General features: G+C 42.5%; 1 protein-coding gene and 1 non-coding gene across 12 annotated transcripts in view; both read left to right on the top strand.

Annotated features, from left to right (window-relative positions):
* Positions 1-17,367, top strand: part of PUM1 (pumilio RNA binding family member 1) — a 79,324-nt gene extending 61,957 nt beyond the window's left edge. For 7 of the 11 annotated variants that reach the window (XM_075047685.1, XM_075047688.1, XM_075047687.1 and 4 more), the window contains 8 exons: positions 4,581-4,848; positions 5,382-5,511; positions 6,233-6,367; positions 7,748-7,885; positions 9,587-9,712; positions 10,736-10,857; positions 12,338-12,530; positions 15,589-17,367. In XM_075047685.1, the coding sequence (XP_074903786.1) occupies positions 4,581-4,848; positions 5,382-5,511; positions 6,233-6,367; positions 7,748-7,885; positions 9,587-9,712; positions 10,736-10,857; positions 12,338-12,530; positions 15,589-15,720 (1,244 nt within the window). In that variant the 3' untranslated portion in view covers positions 15,721-17,367. The remainder of the gene's footprint in view (positions 1-4,580; positions 4,849-5,381; positions 5,512-6,232; positions 6,368-7,747; positions 7,886-9,586; positions 9,713-10,735; positions 10,858-12,337; positions 12,531-15,588) is intronic. The other 4 variants (XM_075047693.1, XM_075047689.1, XM_075047686.1 and 1 more) reach the window with 2 other exon arrangements.
* Positions 12,863-12,948, top strand: LOC142040670 (small nucleolar RNA SNORD103/SNORD85). Its single transcript, XR_012653266.1, has one exon. It is a non-coding gene; the product is annotated as a small nucleolar RNA SNORD103/SNORD85 (small nucleolar RNA).
* Positions 17,368-17,757: the final 390 nt, after the last annotated feature.

Here is a 17,757-nt window from a genome sequence, read left to right as displayed (position 1 = left end):
AGTTTGGAATGGATTTGCAGCAGATAACATTAAAATAATTAGTTATGATATTCTTGCAGGAGCTGCTTGGGAGAGAGCTGTCCCATACTGTAGTCAGCCTGTAATTTAAAAGGCAGGATCGGTGTGAGGAAGCTGATACACGCATGTGGGAATTAAATTTATTAGAGATTTTTGGGGAAAACTGGCTGGGGAGTTGATAACCAGTTAGCTGTGACCGACTGGGAGGGCTGTAGGGCTGTGTCTCCCTGGGTGTCTGGTGGCACACCACAGCAGCGGGCTGCACAGGGTGACAGGTTGGGACAGTGATGCTGGCGGGGGTGTCTCCAGGCTGGCTGGCTCCTGCCCTTCCCAGCCCCGGGGAGGGAGCATGGGGTCCCCTCGGCTGGGCGGGTGCTGCCTGGCGCCTCTGCGCTTAGGCCTTCGTAGGGGAGAGCAGCAGAGACGTCTTCTCCTCCTGCTTTCTCACAGAGCCATCTTTTCATCTTCTTTTTTTTTCCCTATTGTTCTGGTATTTCTCATACTGGGAACTCCTGTGTTGCAGAGCAATTTGAGGGCCTTATAAAAGTCCCCTGGAAGCTTGCTTAAGAAGTGCTTTGTTTTCAGACAGCAGCCTTTGTGTTTCTTCCCCTGTTTTCTTTTTGACTCAGCCTTTCATTGTCCTCCCCCCCCCCCCACCCCCAGTCAGTAATTCTTTCAGGTTAACATCTGTCTCAAGTGTCCCAGCAAGCACTGAGAAGATGACTTACCATTTCAAAATAGGAAACGCTCAGTTGTTATGGCTGTGGTGTGAGTCCGAGTAACATGTCTGCCTTGGAGTCCCCAGGAAACAGTCTGTGCACTTTGTCCTCCCTGGATGCAGATTTTTCCTGACATATCCCAGACACTTTTAAGGAAATATGGTTGATATGTTCAGAGACAGAATCACACCACAGCTATCACTTTCATACAACCTCCATGTACTGTATACAGTGCTGGTTTGCTGTCATATATCAATGCAGGGTGCATTGGATGGACAGCATGGTGTTAGCATGATAGGATGTTTCCACAGGGTTTGTAGACCCCCCTTTTTGAAGTTTGTTCTGGCTGAGGATGCAGAACTGATTGGTGCCAACATCTTGCAGGACTCCTGTCCCTTCTTTGGGGTTTTTGCCCCCTTTGTTCTACTCTAGTGTCCCTAAGAGCTTCAGGAGCTTCCAGCCTCTGTGTATTGCTCTTGAACAAGGAGCTGTTTCATTGTAGTTATTGGTAAGATCCCACCGAAGCACTCACATGGCAAGTCCAGGATAAGAAGGGAATCGGGCCCAGTTAGCATGGTTTTACGAAGGGCAGGTCCTGCTTGACCAACCTGATCTCCTTCTATGACCAGGTGACCCGCCTAGTGGATGAGGGAAAGGCTGTGGATGTTATCTTCCTTGACTTCAGCAAGGCCTTTGACACTGTCTCTCATGGCATACTCCTTGAGAAACTGGCGTCTCGTGGCCTGGATGGGTGCACTCTTCACTGGGTGAAAAACTGGCTGGATGGACGAGCCCAGAGGGTTGTGGTGAATGGGGTGAAATCCAGTTGGCAGCGGGTCACAAGTGGTGTTCCCCAGGTCTCGGTGTTGGGCCCTGTTATGTTTAATATCTTTATTGATGATTTGGATGAGGGGATTGAGTGCACCCTCAGCAAGTTTGCAGATGACACCAAGTTGGGAGGCAGGGTCAATCTGCTTGAGGGTAGGGAGGCTCTACAGAGAGATCTGGACAGGCTGGATCGATGGGCTGAGGCCAATCGTATGAAGTTCAACAAGGCCAAGTGCCGGGTCCTGCACTTCGGTCATGGCAACCCCACGCAGCGCTACAGGCTTGGGGAAGAGTGGCTGGAAAGCTGCGCGGCAGAGAAAGACCTGGGGGTGCTGGTTGACAGCCGGCTGAATACGAGCCAGCAGTGTGCCCAGGTGGCCAAGAAGGCCAATCGCATCCTAGCCTGTATCAGAAATAGCGTGGCCAGCAGGAGCAGGGAGGTGGTTGTTCCCCTGTACTCGGCACTGGTGAGGCTGCACCTCGAATACTGTGTTCAGTTTTGGACCTCTCACTGCAGGAAAGACATGGAGGTGCTGGAGTGTGTTCAGAGGAGGGCAATCAAGTTGGTGTGGGGCATGGAGCACAAGTCTTATGAGGAGCGGCTGAGGGAACCGGGGCTGTTTAGTCTAGAAAAGAGGAGGCTGAGGGGAGACCTTATCGCTCTCTACAACTACCTGAAAAGGGGTTGTAGTGAGGTGGGTGTTGGTCTCTTCTGTCAGGTGGCTGGAGATAGGACAAGAGAAAATGGCCTCAAGTTGAGGCAAGGGAGATTTAGGTTAGATATTAGGAAAAATTTTTTTACTGAGAGGGTTGTCAAACATTGGAGTGGGCTGCCCAGGGAAGTGGTTGAATCACCATCCCTGGCAATATTCAGAAAGTGAGTGGACAGGGTACTTCAGGACATGGTTTAGTGGGCATGGTTAATGGTTGGACTCAATGATCTTGAAGGTCTTTTCCAACCTAAATGATTCTATGATTCTATGAAGTCTGGGATCTGGCAAAGTCACTGTCTTCCCAGCCTTTATTGGCATAAAGGAGCTTGAGACGTTCCAATGTTTCTGACCTTTGGTGTTTGACAGGTGGGTTTCAGAAGCGCTTGCTTGATTTAGGAAACCTGTTCCCCATGGTCTCTTAATTCCCAGTATGATGTTGAACATCATGGGAAGACCTGCAGACAGCATCTCCAGAAGAGAGACAGGTAGAAAACTGGAGTAATTTGTGGTTTATTTTGAATCTCTAAAAAGATCAGAAGGTTTTTCTCAGAAAACCTCTAACAGAGACTTTTTCTGCACAAACTGTGCTTTCCTTCATAACTAAAGAGATAAGGCAGAGGTGATAACAGCTAAACCCTTTCCTCTTACAGCCATTCGTAGATGATCAGGAACTAGTTTTCCACTTCAGCGTGTTACTGGTATGACTCTTACTTGCTCCAGGCTTTCAAAAAACAAGTGGTAATTCTGAGCTCTTTGAATGCCATGGAAAACATCATACACCGTTGCTCAGCTTGTCCTGTTGGGTTTCCTTTACCTGAGAGGTGATTAACTGTTCCTTTGAACATCCTGGTCCTTCCAGCAGTAAGGAATATCACTTGGTCACTTTTCAGACTTCTTGCTTAATTAAGAAGTTAGGTAGGTAGAGAAGATGATGGCTGCACCGTTGGCAAGGCAGCATAAAAAAAGAGATGTGAACAAGAAGCTCTCAAGTCTCCTGGAGAAAGCAGAGCTTTGGCATCAGCTCTGGAGAAGTCAGAACACGTTTGCCCAGCTCAGAGAAAGGGGAACTTAATTAGGCCGTTATCAGATACTTAACTCTGATACAGTGTTTCCTGTATGGGAGCTTCCTTCAGGCATTGAAGGCAGAGGAGTGCAGTTCACTCAGCTCCTTTTTTTTTTTTTTTTCTTTTTTTTTTTTTCCAGAGACGGTCATGGGCACAGCTGCCAGGAGGTGGTCTGTTCTCTCTGCAGACAGCCCTACCAATGTTTGCCTTGCAGGTCTTCCCTCCTGTGCAAAGACTTCTTGTAGCTTTTTTTTTTTTTCAGGTGGTTTGCCTTCTCTGCCTCACGTTGGTCTTTCAGGTGGCAGGTTCCCATGTGATAAGAATGTTTTTCTTGGGAGGACTTTGTCCCACCCAGGAAAAACCGTACTCACTCAAGGCATCTTGCGGTCTTTGACCAGCAGAGGGATCCCAAGCCCTGCAAGAAAGGGAAGAATCCTCTGCCATAGCTCTGAAGCAAATTTTGAAAAATTATGGGCAAGGAAACAGCGTTTAAAGGTTTTAAGTTGGTTCCTATCAGCGCTTGCAGTTTACTAACTATGTGATGAATCATTACCTATTCCTCATATACCTGTTACTGGCTAACTCAGCGGCTGTCTAAATATGGGTGAAAATCTTTAGGGCATTTGCGAAAGCACAGGATTTTTTTAAGTATTTATTTATTTATTGTTTTTAATTTATTGTTATTTACCTGTATTTAATAGTGATTTTTATGGCTTTTATACCCCAAAATTTTATACTTGCTTCTTGCTTCCTTTTTCTTATCTAATTTCATCTTAATTCTGTCCCCCACCCCCAGTACGCTTCTTTCAAATCAATCTTTCACACAGCAGCAGGATAGGTGAAAAAAACCTGAGGATGGAGGATAAGGTAATTAGAAACCGCAAATTAGCAAAAAGATGCAAGTGGTGGGATTAACATTTGTCTGGTTTAGACAGTTTCAATGCAGAGCAAGGAACAGAAGTTGTTACAGTCTTTTCTTAGCTGAACTCTATAGCTGTTCCTAACTTAATGTAATGGTGCCATGCTAAGGAATGATGCTTGAACATGTCCCCATATAAATTATCTTATGGGCAGTTGATTTAGCTTAGTTGAGAACGCTTCCCAGCTGAACCAATGTCAGAAACCCATCTCGGTGGAAAAGGAGTATATGGAAGTAAAATGGCATGCACATGTTGTAAATGAATCCCCTGGCAACTTTATTTCATCTCGTGGAATGCCCTTGTTTTTATGACTTGCAGGAGGGCTCACAAATGGGAGTGGCCGTTACATCTCTGCTGCTCCTGGAGCTGAAGCCAAGTACCGCAGTGCAAGCAGTGCCTCCAGCCTCTTCAGCCCCAGCAGTACGCTCTTCCCTTCATCTCGCTTGCGCTATGGGATGTCTGATGTTATGCCCTCTGGCCGAAGCAGGCTGCTTGAAGACTTTCGCAATAACCGGTACCCTAATTTACAGCTGAGGGAGATTGCTGGGCACATCATGGAGTTCTCCCAAGATCAGCATGGTTCCAGGTGGGATTAAAAACCTTGTGCTATGGGAAGCTCTTAGGACAGCTGCTCTTAGCATCATTTGCAATTTGCATCACATCCCGAAGCAAAGAGGCAGAACAGGGAAAAGGAGGTGTGAAAAGACAAGTAGTGTAACACTCTGACCCTTCTTTTTAAAGATTGTTTGGGTACAAATGCTGATAGCAGGAGTTCCTCCTCTAAAGAAGAGCTTGTTTGCTTTGTAATTTGCTTGCTAGTCCCACTGGTGTAGCTTTAATGCATTTTAAAGAGCTGTCTGGACATGAGACCTTGCTGTATTACTCTATTGAGATCTGCTTTGGTTGGAATGAGGAGATTTTTGGGGTACTGACAATGATGTGTGGCCACGGACCTCATGGCTGTGACCACCCCGAGGTTTCAGATTGCTGGATAGGGCACCTGTGTTTTAAAGATTTGTTTTGCAAGAGCTTAGTGTATGAGGCTTTGGAAAGGACTTGTATTAACAAATGTGTTGAGGGCATATGTGCCAGCAACATCACACCAGTCCTATTTTTCAGGTTTATTCAGCTGAAACTGGAGCGTGCTACCCCAGCAGAACGTCAGCTTGTGTTCAACGAGATCCTCCAGGCAGCTTATCAGTTGATGGTCGATGTATTTGGAAATTACGTCATCCAGAAGTTCTTTGAAGTAAGTCTGCATTCCCCTGCAAATCTTACTCGGATGTCTGCTGTCCTGAGGTATTGGACAAGCTCGTAGAAACCCTGATATATGGTTAAAACGGTGGATATCTGTCAACACTGATATCATCTCCTCCCCACAGGCTGTTGCATCATTCCTGTTGGGGTGACTGAGGTGTGGGACTCATAAAGATTCATCTGAAAAGTAACACTTTGCTTTGAGGTGCAAAAGGTGTAGGAATAAATAGCAGCATATCCAGGAGATGTAGGTCCAACAAGACTTTTCAAGGATGCTGTGCTGAGCTGCCAGAGAAACTTTTCCAGTGAACAGCATCTGCTGGAAGAAAGTGTTGTTTTTTCATACCAGGAGGTTGGGCAAACACCCATGTCTCCTTCTTGAAACTGATCTGTTCCTTCTCCACCAAGCCTTTGTGGTTCTTCTGTCTAGTGAATTTTATATCAACCCTGTCAAGGGTTAGTGAACTGGCACATGTCACCCTGGTGGCTCCAGCACCTTTGACTCTGGAGTTAGTTTCACATGTCAGGCACGTCTGAGACACAGAACAGACATCTGGCTTGTGCCTGTTCACATCCGTTGAGGTGTGGTTGGTATTTTCAGTAGGCACAGTGTTTCTTGTTTAATAGTTTGGTGTGACAGCGTGGGAGGGTTGCTGTGCTGCTTGGCCACCTGAGGGTTTTGTGCTTGTAGTGAATGGTTTTCATCTTCCCAGTTTGGCAGCCTGGAACAGAAGTTAGCCTTGGCAGAACGTATCCGTGGGCATGTTTTGTCCCTGGCTCTGCAGATGTACGGCTGTAGGGTGATCCAGAAGGCCCTTGAGTTTATTCCCCCAGACCAGCAGGTAATTGTAAGTTTCAATTTTAACTTTCTTCTTGATGTTTAACGTTCCTTGCCGTTTGGTGACCTGAACTGCGACCTTCTGTTCCTCTTGTGGCTGGTGTTCTTTTGGTTTGGTTTATGGCATGTTTGTTACATTTCATGTGCATGATAAAAGTGTGTGATGCTGTTCTTGGGTCTCGTTGTCGATCTCCTTGTTCCACTTAACTGGTATTGGTGTTGGTTCTCTGTTAATTCCCCGAAATCAGATTATGTATGTAGGGGAAACTGAGAATGATGGTGGACATTTTTAAATCCCTTGAAAGAAGCAGAGCCAGAGTTTTGCCTTTAACGTTCACTGAGATACCACTGCTTTGATATGTGGGTCAATATTCTGCTTTCCTGCAGTAAGATGTATGAGGAGCTCCTAGTTCCTGTTGAGCTAGGCCTGGCATTGGAGAGGTGTGGATGATAGCCAGAGTGCCACTCAAAGCTCATTAATAAAGCAGTTCCTCTAGGGTTTTATGAACAATGAATTAAGATGGAAAATACGCTCAGCAAGCTAACTAATAAAGGTGTTAGGAATCGTAATACAAGAATCTCAATGTAGGTTATTAAATTAAAAAGCTGAAAGAGGCTTTAGGAATGCTCATTCCCTTTAGGTTGAGCCTGAGCTAAGCTGTTGCCTTAGTGTGTTAGCAGGGTGGTGCCCAAGCTCCCGCACTGCTGGTCCGAGGATTTACTAATTGTCTTCCTCCAGAATGGTATTTTTGAGTACTCTGTGCTCCTGAAATGCCTGGGTTTGTATCAGTTGCAAAACTGAACTCATCCAGTTTCGTAGTATCATTAAATTCCCCAAAACTGTCATTCTCTGTTTTCTGACTGTGAAGCTTTTAGCCTGCACGTGTGGTACATTAGTCATATCTAAACTTTATCTGCTCGGATTCCTTAATTATCATGCAGTATTACCTTGCCTATGTAAAATACTAGCAAGTTCTTATCCCAGTGCTGACCCCATTTTAGCAACATATGAAGCTGATACTGGAAAAGTTTGTGAAGTTTGGGAATTTTAGATTTCTTTCTCTTTGAGGGGAACAAAAGAGGAAATGGGGGATGCCTAGTAAAGTCGTGGATCAGTAAAATTTCTTAAATTTGCATACTTCTAAGAGGACACATGTTTAATGAAAGGAGTGCTTTGTCTTAATTTCGTAACAGTATTTTTGTTGGTGGTTTCTGTAGCACAGCAAGCTTCATCTCAGCACTTGGCCACTGGAAAACTTCCAGTTTGAAATACATTGGTGCATCCTTCATACCTTTCATATTCTTGACCATGTTTAGCAATGAAAACTTTGCATTTATCAGCCATGAATCCTGGTGGTGCTTTCTGTTTGTCCTTCTCTCCTCCTAATAGAATGAGATGGTACGGGAGTTGGATGGCCATGTCCTGAAGTGCGTGAAAGACCAGAATGGTAATCATGTGGTGCAGAAGTGTATTGAGTGTGTGCAGCCTCAGTCCCTGCAGTTTATCATTGATGCATTTAAGGGACAGGTAAGTCCTTGACCAAGATACTGACTCATTCTTTATGTTCTTATATGTTGCTCTGAACAGCATGAGAGTGGCTGTAACTTGTTCAACTTTTTTGAATTTTAAATTTTAGCAAGCATCAGTTGAAAGGTCTGTGCAGCAGCATTAGGGAACCTAGAAACTCTTTGGTCATATCTTTTACCATTTCTGTGCAGGTATATCACAGTAAAGCTTCCTTGTGAAAATCTGTTTTCCTGGAACATCAAGTATTTTTTGACTGATGGAGGGGAAAACAAGTCTCTCGCTAATCTATCTTCATAGTAAAGGTGGTGAGCAGAGTTTTCAGATGGGTATAGTAAACTTTCATTATGATCCCTGCCTGTGAGGATGGCTTAGAGGACTGCTGTTTCCCAAAGGTCTCAGACCAGGGGTAAACCGTGAGTTTAATCTAGAAAAGGGCAGTTACTTGTGCTTCATTCTTCTAGTTTTTTTCTTGGTATCTTCTCCTGAACTGATGTCCTGGATATTAATTGTGTAGCTGGCTTTATTCTGCCAGCATGTCTTATTCTGCGTGTAGTCAGCTTGTCTTCCATTACAAAAGCACTGGTTTGGGCGTTTCCAACTTCAACTTAATTGGCTTTGGAGGGGGACTTTGAAGCATTGAGGGATTTGCCACAGGGGTGTGAGGATAGCCTGGGGTTATTATAGCAGGAACCAGGCTTCATTAGTTTGGCTGCTCCTGGAACAGCTGTGAAAGTGGGGACTTGTTTGGCTATGTCAAAACAAGCAGGATTCTAGCTGGCCAGGAAACTGGCTCAGCAGATTTGCTGGTTAGAGTTTAGCTTTGGACCTTCCACTAGGGAGTTAGGCAAGGCAGAAATACCTCTGGGAACTTCGTTGATGGCACTGACATTTCTTTGACCAGCTGTCCCAGTTTCATCAACTTTCATATGGAAGATTAAACTTATCCCTTCAAGACTATTTTTCGGCAGTTAATTGTACTTCAAGTCCTGTTTTCCTGCACAGTTTACTCAATAGCTATTAAAATTTTGTAGACTGTCAATTTAACTTCAGTGCTTGGATTTGCTACTTTTGTTAATTTTAAGCAACCAAATAGGACTTTGTGCTTTAGACAGAAAACTGTGCAGCACTAATAAAATGTGTCATGTTCTTACCAACAGATTTGGTAATCCGTTAGAAATGAGAAAGAAGGTTCTTTGTTGTCACTTCTCCTAAGCACAGTTAAGGCTTTTAAACAAATCCAAATAGTTGAGGAAAATCCTTTGCTGAGCACTTTTAACCTTTCTGGTTCATACCATTTCTTACATAGCTTAAAATACGTAGCTGGCAAACAGTATGCTGGATTTATTCTTCTGAAACAGTGTTTTAACACAGCTTCTAATAATGATTGGTTGTCCCCGTGTTCTTTTTATTAATCAAGAGGCTTTACCATTTGTTTTCCCGTTTCATGAATGGGGAAGTTGAAGCACACGGTAGGGTTGTGATGTGCCTGTGATCACCCAGTTAGTCCTGTGGCAGTGGGGAACAGATGTTTCCAGTTTCAGTTTATACTATCTGGAGCTGCCCTGCTGCAAGCTGGCATTACCTACCATGCCTGTGAAAAAAAACCCGCCATGTGTTCATTTAATTCCGAAAGGTTTCTAGGATTCACAAAGACTAACAGATGTGTTGCTGCCTGTGCTTGCCTGTCTTTGTTGAACGCAGGTTTTTGCATTGTCTACACATCCATATGGCTGTCGTGTAATCCAGAGGATCCTCGAGCACTGTCTTCCTGAGCAGACCCTTCCCATCTTGGAGGAACTTCACCAACACACCGAGCAGCTTGTTCAGGTCAGTGTGGGAAGGGGGAATGCAGGTGCTGCGAGATGTTTCTCAGTTACTGCTTTGTATTGGGAGGAAAGCTCCTGGCAGCCTGTTTGGGACTGCAGCTGTAGTGCTGCTGGGGTGATGTGAACACAGGAGCTCTGTTCCTGATGAGGAATGGGAAGGAACATGGCAGATAAGAAATGTATCACCACTAATTGTTTTGGCTATGTGCAAATATCCAGCAGGTATCAAAGTTGTAGTTACTTTCCTTTTTGAAAAGGATCTTAAGTATTGAGTGGTGGGTGCGTGTCCTAATGCTTCACTCCAGAAGTTACAGTGCAGGTAAGACCTAAAGGGAGTTAATGGGAAAAGCTGATTACTTCTAGGAAAAAAAAGTGCCAAGTAATTGGGGTTCTTAAAATGTGGTTGTTTTATGCACACCCCCTTCCTGGCTGCCTTTCTTCTTTCTCGCAGTCCTTCTGAGAACTTGTTTTACTAGCATTCTGGTGTTGGGGCACAATGGATATAACAGCAAATGAACCCTGTCCTATATGCTCACCTATTTAGCACATGGAAGATGGGAAGAGGTTGGGCATGGAGGCAAGGCATCGGGTCATGCCTCTGGTATTTTGAACTGGGAAAATAGATAACTTGTGATCTGAATATACACACATTCAGAATATGAACATGCATAAGGACAGTCTTCTGTAGCTAGAACCATGACATAGCCCTCCAGGACATGTGATTTTTGTATGCCTGAACCTGGAGAAAGCAAAGAAACTTGAAAGAAGCAGAGATTGACATTTCATGTTCAAGGACATTGTTTTGAATTTTACAATTGGTACAAAGATGCAGCATTTTACCTCCTGGTAAAACTCTAGAATGCACGTTTTTGTAGAAGTAGAAAGTATTTACATGATTTGTACAATAGCTATTTTAATTAGTGTTTAGTTCAAGTTTATAAGTCTTAATGCACATTGGGAACTAGTTTGATATTAATGGTTCCTCTCCACATTTTGTCACACACTTCTGCTGTCTCTCAAACAGGATCAGTATGGGAACTATGTTATCCAGCATGTACTAGAACATGGTCGGCCTGAGGATAAGAGCAAGATTGTAGCAGAAATTAGAGGCAACGTGCTCGTGTTGAGTCAACATAAATTTGCTAGGTATGAATTTGTTCCTTGAAGTCTCCACGCCCTGTGGGAGCATGGACACATGCTAGAGTTGCAGAAGAGTTAAGGGTGGGGTGTAGGTAGGTGAAAGGAGGTGAAAATAACTTTTTGCTTAACAACAGAAGGCTATTTATAACTGCTTATAAAGTGGGATGAGTGACTGGCAAGGTAAGTTTAAGTTGTAGTGAAGGAGGATGAAGATGTGGAAGAGTAGCTCTCGTCCAAGTTCCTGAACCTTGACCAAGAATTTTTGTGTGTGTTGTGGTTTTTTGTTTGTTTTTTTTTTTTTTTTCGTTTTGTTTTGGTGTTTTTTTAAGTGGTCGCTATCCTTCAGATAATAACATGCTGTAAGAGCATTTCGCCGCGCCTGTGATGCTGTGTCAAGCCACAAGGGAATTTGGGAAATCAGTGTAGCAACAATTCTTTTTCATCCTACTTTTCAGAGAAGAATCTGGGCTTTTTATATGCTAAGTCTTGTGGTCCTTTTTGAGACACATGCATAATGATATTCTCTTAAGGGAAGCTGCAGCAGTCTGAGGTTGTTAGTCCAGATGCTACAGAGCTACACATAGGTAGAAGCAGAATCCAGGTACCTTAGTGGATGTCAAGGCACAGTAATACTTCCCACATTTGCAGATTCTCTTTTGTGTGTGTTTCTAGGCATTTGAACATGAAGGCTGAGCTCTTCAAAGGCTCAGTGTCACCCCCTTTTTATGATTAGTAAAATGGTGCTTTAATACTTATGGACACAAGGGAGATGTAACATTAACAAGAATTAGAAGAGTGTGATCTTAATGTTGTTATTTCAGATTCAACCTCCCTGACTTGCCTTGCACTTTTTTTCTAAACTTCTTTCCAGATGGAGTGTTAATTAGTGTGGGATATCCCCTGAGCTGAGCACTAGTTGTGGCAAACCACTTGGTGATTTCATGATTCAGTCAGGGATATGGAAGATAAGACTAGCAAAACTCTTCATCCCCTTTCATATATCCTATTTAACTTGGCTCTCCGGAGAGCAGAGACTAGTCATCTAATATATTCAGGAATTTTGGAAGTTCTCTGCCTTTGCTAAGATCTTTTCGTTCCTGAGTAAGCATTTCCCTGTTGTTCTAACCTTGGACCTCTCTTCCCGTCGAGCTCCAGTACTGAGAAAACCAAACAAAGAACAACTCATCAGCTTCTCTAATAGGCACGTTATGAGAACAGACACTGATCTCAAATACAGCATCGTTGCAGAGTTGCACAAATTTGGGTGAAACAAAACCTGAACTGGTCCTTTACCCATATTCCCACTCAGATCCCAAGTTCCTTGGACTGCTCTTCTGTTTCACGTTGCTGAACTTCTGTGCCAGCACATATGTCTCTCCCAAATGGTCTGCCCTTGCTAGATGCATAAGAGATCTCCTTGGGGTTGAATGAAAAGCCCAGTAGAGATGTTGTGTGCTCACAGATTGTCCTTCTTTTATTGTTACAGCAACGTGGTGGAGAAGTGTGTTACTCACGCCTCCCGTACGGAGCGTGCCATGTTGATCGATGAGGTGTGCACTATGAATGATGGCCCTCACAGTGCCTTATACACCATGATGAAAGATCAGTACGCCAACTACGTGGTACAGAAGATGATCGATGTGGCAGAACCAGCTCAGCGGAAGATTGTCATGCACAAGGTAAGCAGCTGCCATCAATTGATAAGGATATAAGGCTTGTGACTGCCACACTGGTTGCGGAGAGAAAATAAGGCTGAGATGATTGCTTTTGCCATTAGAATTTCCTAACAATGGAGGTATTTCAAAGTTGCATATTTCAGTAGTAGCTGAAATATGAAAATGTGAAATAACAAGATGCCATTTAGACTTAAAACTAGCTGGTTGCTTATAGCAATCTCTTCTGACCTAGTAACCTAGTTCTGCATTTGTGGTGTAGCAAATGCTGTTAAAAACCACCAAGACTTACTGCAGCAGTGCCATTGGGTTGGTGCCTTGCGAGGGTCCTCTGAAGGTCTGGCGATGATGACACACTTGCCCTCACTGAGAACAGCGTTCGCTGATGAGAGCAGTTTAATGCGCTCAGTGGAGCCGAGCCAGACCTCCATACACCTGAAGCCCGAGTGTAAACCTGCTGGTTGCTTTTCTGAGGGCTGCCAACGCTGCCTTGTCACTTCACATCCCTGCTTTACAGCCCTGATCAGGACAGTCAGGTTGGCTGGTAACACCGCACTAACAGGGCATGTTGCTGTAGCGTCTGAGCCTGGAGCCATTAATCAAATTCTCTGTTTCTCAGTTTTGAGTACGGTTTTGATGAGAGACTTCCACGGTTTAGCATTATGCTGCAGCATTTGCACGCGTAACAGTTTCAGGACTTAATATTTGTCAAAAATGAAGACATTTTGGAATTAAATATGCATTACTGCCAGTCCTGCCTTCCAAGGCTATATGCCTGCTGCCCCATGGGCAGGAAGCTCTAAAAATCAGGTGATGTCTTCATTTTCCTGCTTTTAAAGGTCACGTTTGAGGGTCTTTATAATTGTAATGAATGGAAAAAAATATGCTTTTACATGTGTAGTGGAACTGAGATTATTTTCTTCAGTCACATGTTTTGGAGTCTGTTACTTTGTGAAAAATAACCAGCTACAGCTAGACCTCTTATTAGAAATAAAATACTAACACTGGCTTGGAAAACCCCATATTTAGTTATTTTTAAGAGAAACTGTGAAGAGTGTCAGGTATTCAAATGCCAGTGAAATCAAGTGTATTTAAGAATCCTTGAGTAAAATGGACCAAGTGATTTTTCTGTAAAAAGAAGTGGGTATTATCTGTGTAAGGGAGATGATTTTTGCCTACACGAGGCAGTTGATCAGTATGTAAACAACATACGTGCAGCTGAAATGATCTTCGGGGAGGTTAATTCTCAGGTTTAGGAATCATTCAGAGTAGTTCTTTTAAACCAAAATCTGTATTAGTACAAAAGAAATTATAAAGATAATTAAATAAAAATGTATGGCAAAGGATATACACAGTTTACTTGTAGCAGAATGACCTGTAGCTTTGCTAATCTATATAGAGAGGTATATATTAAAAAAATATATATACCAGTGATTATGAAAAAAAATATATATACCAATGATCTTTACTGACATGTTCTTTTTCCTGTCAAGCAAAGTCTTTTGAATAAAATGCTAATTAGGTTATCAGTGTGGTTGTCAAAAATAGAACTGGGATGACAGCTAAATAGGACTGACTGAATATGAAGATTTCAGCTATGTTATCAAGCTGAATGAAAGCCTGGGAAAATTGAATGTATTGACTGTTGCTTTTGGATTGTGAAAATTGCTATTAGTACAAACAAGCAGTTTGTGTTACTGTTAAAGACAGCAGTTTCATTTAAAAAAAACCAAAATATTGAAAAGTAATTTTAACAATCAGTTCTGTCAGTTAAAAAAAAAAAAAGCAAAGAAGTCTTAGAAATGAAGACAAACAAAGAGCAACTGTTGGACCTGCGGAGCTTTACCTCTCCTTAACCTCAGAGCAGCAGTCAGACCTTCTTGAAAATGGGATGTGGGGAGGGCCGAGGCGCCAATTTATGATTATTACAGGATGGGTCCTTGAAGTGAAATAGGAAGTTAAACAGCTAGAGGCTGAGCTGATGAAATACGATGAGTTTGAGATGGATTTCCCATGCGAGTTTTATGGTCAGTCCTGGCTTAGGCAAGTAATGGTGATGTAGCCACTGGAGAAGCAGGGAGTGCTGTACATCATGGTCTGCGTATTTTCTCATCCTGCCTACAGCTTCCACTTGTAGAATAAAAAGTCCATTGTAATTGCGTTATTGAAGGAATGTGCTGGTGGTGTGGGATATTTCTCATCTAGTAATGAAAATGAATTGCTCTTATGCCTTGTTCCTCTGAAACTGTCCAGGAGAACTTCAGCAGCATAATGACATTACTACAACCAAAACAGCTTTCTGTGTTTGGCTGCTCTGGCAGTAAAGGTGGTTTTAGCCTGGCTACAGTAATTACAGTGGCGTTGAAAGTGACTTTTACTCTGAAGTAGTGTGAGCAAGTGAAGTTTGCTTCCAGAGACGTCTTTTCTGCTTAAAATAAATATTTTAATTGTCAGGTTCAGAAATTAAACTGCTGTTCAGCCCAGGAATACTGCTTGCCTCTCCCAGTAGCTCTTTCAAATATACTGCTGAAATTCATACCAGCCACTCTTTCAGGCTTTTAGCATTTTGAAGTTCAGCCTGTAGCCTGGAAGGAGGCAGAAGACACTGCTCATGTTCAGGAAAAGCTGCTCAGCCTCACTAGACCCTTCTGATGCCTTTACTGCCTTAGTGTGTTTGCCCTTGGGCTGGGGACAGAGTGTCAGGGCACCCTTGGGAAGGTCGAGTACCCAGGGGTCCTGTCTTTCCACCCTCCTCTCTTGGGACAAAGCCTTATATCCATCTACACACTCAGATCTAACTGGATTCCAGTAATATGGCTCAAGACGATGCCACCTGCTTGACCAGAAGTTCCTCCTAAAAATAACATCAGTGACTTATGGAACGTTAACTTGATTCACAGTGATTGATGTGATTACAGTAAATGGCACTTCAATATTTCGGGCATTTTTGTGGTCTTCTGCTGCTGGCCAGCACTCTGATTGTTCGGTACCCAGAGCTTGCTCAGGTTTGATGTGGCCATAGTTCGGGTTCTGAAGCTTCACTCACTCTTCTTTTATCTCCTAGATCCGGCCTCACATCGCTACCCTGCGTAAATACACCTATGGCAAACACATTTTGGCCAAGCTGGAGAAATACTACATGAAGAACGGGGTGGACCTAGGGCCCATCTGTGGACCACCAAACGGTATCATTTGAGGCAGCGAACTGGGAAAGAGCTCACTGGCCATCCGGCATCTACAACCAGCAACCGACAATATTCCAGTATACAGTTAGAAAATGTTTTATGGTTGCTAAACTGCTAAAAAAGAAAAGCCTTTGTAAATTTCTTTAATTTTATTATGCATAACATGTACTAATTATTTTTTTTAATTAACTAATTGCCCTGCTGTTTTACTGGTGTATAGAATACTTGTACATAGGTATCAAATGTACATGGAAGGCCACATTTTTGTTCACTGTTGTATCTATATTCCAAATGTGGAAACTTTCAGGGTGGTTGGTTTGAAGAAAAAAAAAACAACAAAAAAAGTTTTTAATTCATCTGCCTTGCAGGCAACTTTTTTGCAAATACCTGTTTTTTCTCCTTTTAGTCAAAAGTCAGCAAGAAGTTGGAATTTTAGTTAAATGGTACAAAGGACGCATTTAACGCTGTTTATAAATATAAAAAAAAATTCAACTTGCTAAAGCTTCAGTTTAAAAGAAGAATTAAGTTTTTGAAACTTTTTAATTGCTTTTTTTTTTTTTTTTTTTTTTTTAAGTATAACATGCTAAAGGAGGTAGCTTAGCTGTCATTTTTGGGAAGAAAACGTACACACCCAGAAAGTTTTTAAAGCGAGGGAGTGGGGGGCAGGTGTACTTGTTTACTGCCTACTCAGTTTGTTCTGTTAACATTGAGAGACACAATTTGATTATTTAGCATGAGGAAAAAAAAAAAAATCCAACTCGGCTTTGGTCTTGCTTCTATAAATATATAGTGTATACTTGGTGTAGACTTTACATATATAAAAATTTGTAGTATTTTCTTGTTTTGATGTCTGATCTGTATCTATAATGTACCCTAGTAGTGGAACATACTTCTGACTGTACAATTGTACATTTGTAAACCTCTGTAATGTAAATGTGGAGAAGTTTGAATCGACATAAACCCGTTTTTTGGTAAGAAAAAAGAATTAGCAAAACCTGTGCATTTCAGTGTATATTCACACCTTTTATGGTCGTAGCATATAGTGTTGTATATTGTAAATTGTAATTTCAACCAGAAGTAAATTTTTTCTTTTGAAGGAAATGTTCTCTTTATACAGCCTAGTTAATGTTTAAAAAAAAAAATAAATGCTTGGTTTTATTTGTCACCTAGTTGAACAGTAGCGATCCTTTCTAAATGTTATACAAAAATGATTCAGTTCAAAATAGTGTTTTTTTGAATCTTAAAAAGTAATGTTTTGCTTATTTTGTGACAGTAAGAAACAAGAAGTGCAAAAGTACAGAATCCCCTAGTTTTCCTTACAATCAGAGTCCCTTTTCACCTTGTAAAGTGTGAATCACCTTCCCTTTTTGTACAGAAGATGAACTGTATTTTGCATTTTGTCTACTTGTAAGTGAATGTAACATACTGTCAATTTTCCTTGTTTGAATATAGAATTGTAACACTACACGGTGTACATTTACAGAGCCTTGTGTATATTTCCAATGAACTTTTTTGCAAGCACACTTGTAACCATATGTGTATAATTAACAAACCTGTGTATGCTTATGCCTTGGCGACTATTTTTTGTAACTCTTGTGTAGATTGTCTCTAAACAACGTGTGATCTTTATTTTGAAAAATACAGAACTTTGGAATCTGGCTTTGTGTTTACTTTGAACACCTTCAGAAGAGTGTGCCACCCCCACAACTTTTTCCCTCTCTTTTATTTAAGAGCAGCCTTCCTGCGTCAGCCGAGGGTGGCCGTGTCTGCTCTGAGCAGCAGCTGACACATGGAAAACGAAGCGCAGAGCAACCATGTATGTATCTCTGCATCCCACTGTTGCCATCCCTCCTCTGGGGGTCTGGGATTTTGGCTTCCCCCCCCTCTTTGAGCACATCTAAACCTTTTCAGAGCCTGAACAAACTCATAGCACCCACAGCCTCTGTCCTCTGGCAGTGAGTTGGAGGTGAACAACCACCATCTGTGTCTCGGTCATTTTAAGCACTGCAGCTCTTGCATAGAGGGGCAGGGAATAACTTTCTCTGGTC

The sequence above is a fragment of the Buteo buteo genome, chromosome 16, assembly GCF_964188355.1.
Source record: "Buteo buteo chromosome 16, bButBut1.hap1.1, whole genome shotgun sequence".
Taxonomy (NCBI): Eukaryota; Metazoa; Chordata; class Aves; order Accipitriformes; family Accipitridae; genus Buteo; species Buteo buteo.
This window is presented reverse-complemented; position numbering and strand designations above follow the sequence as displayed.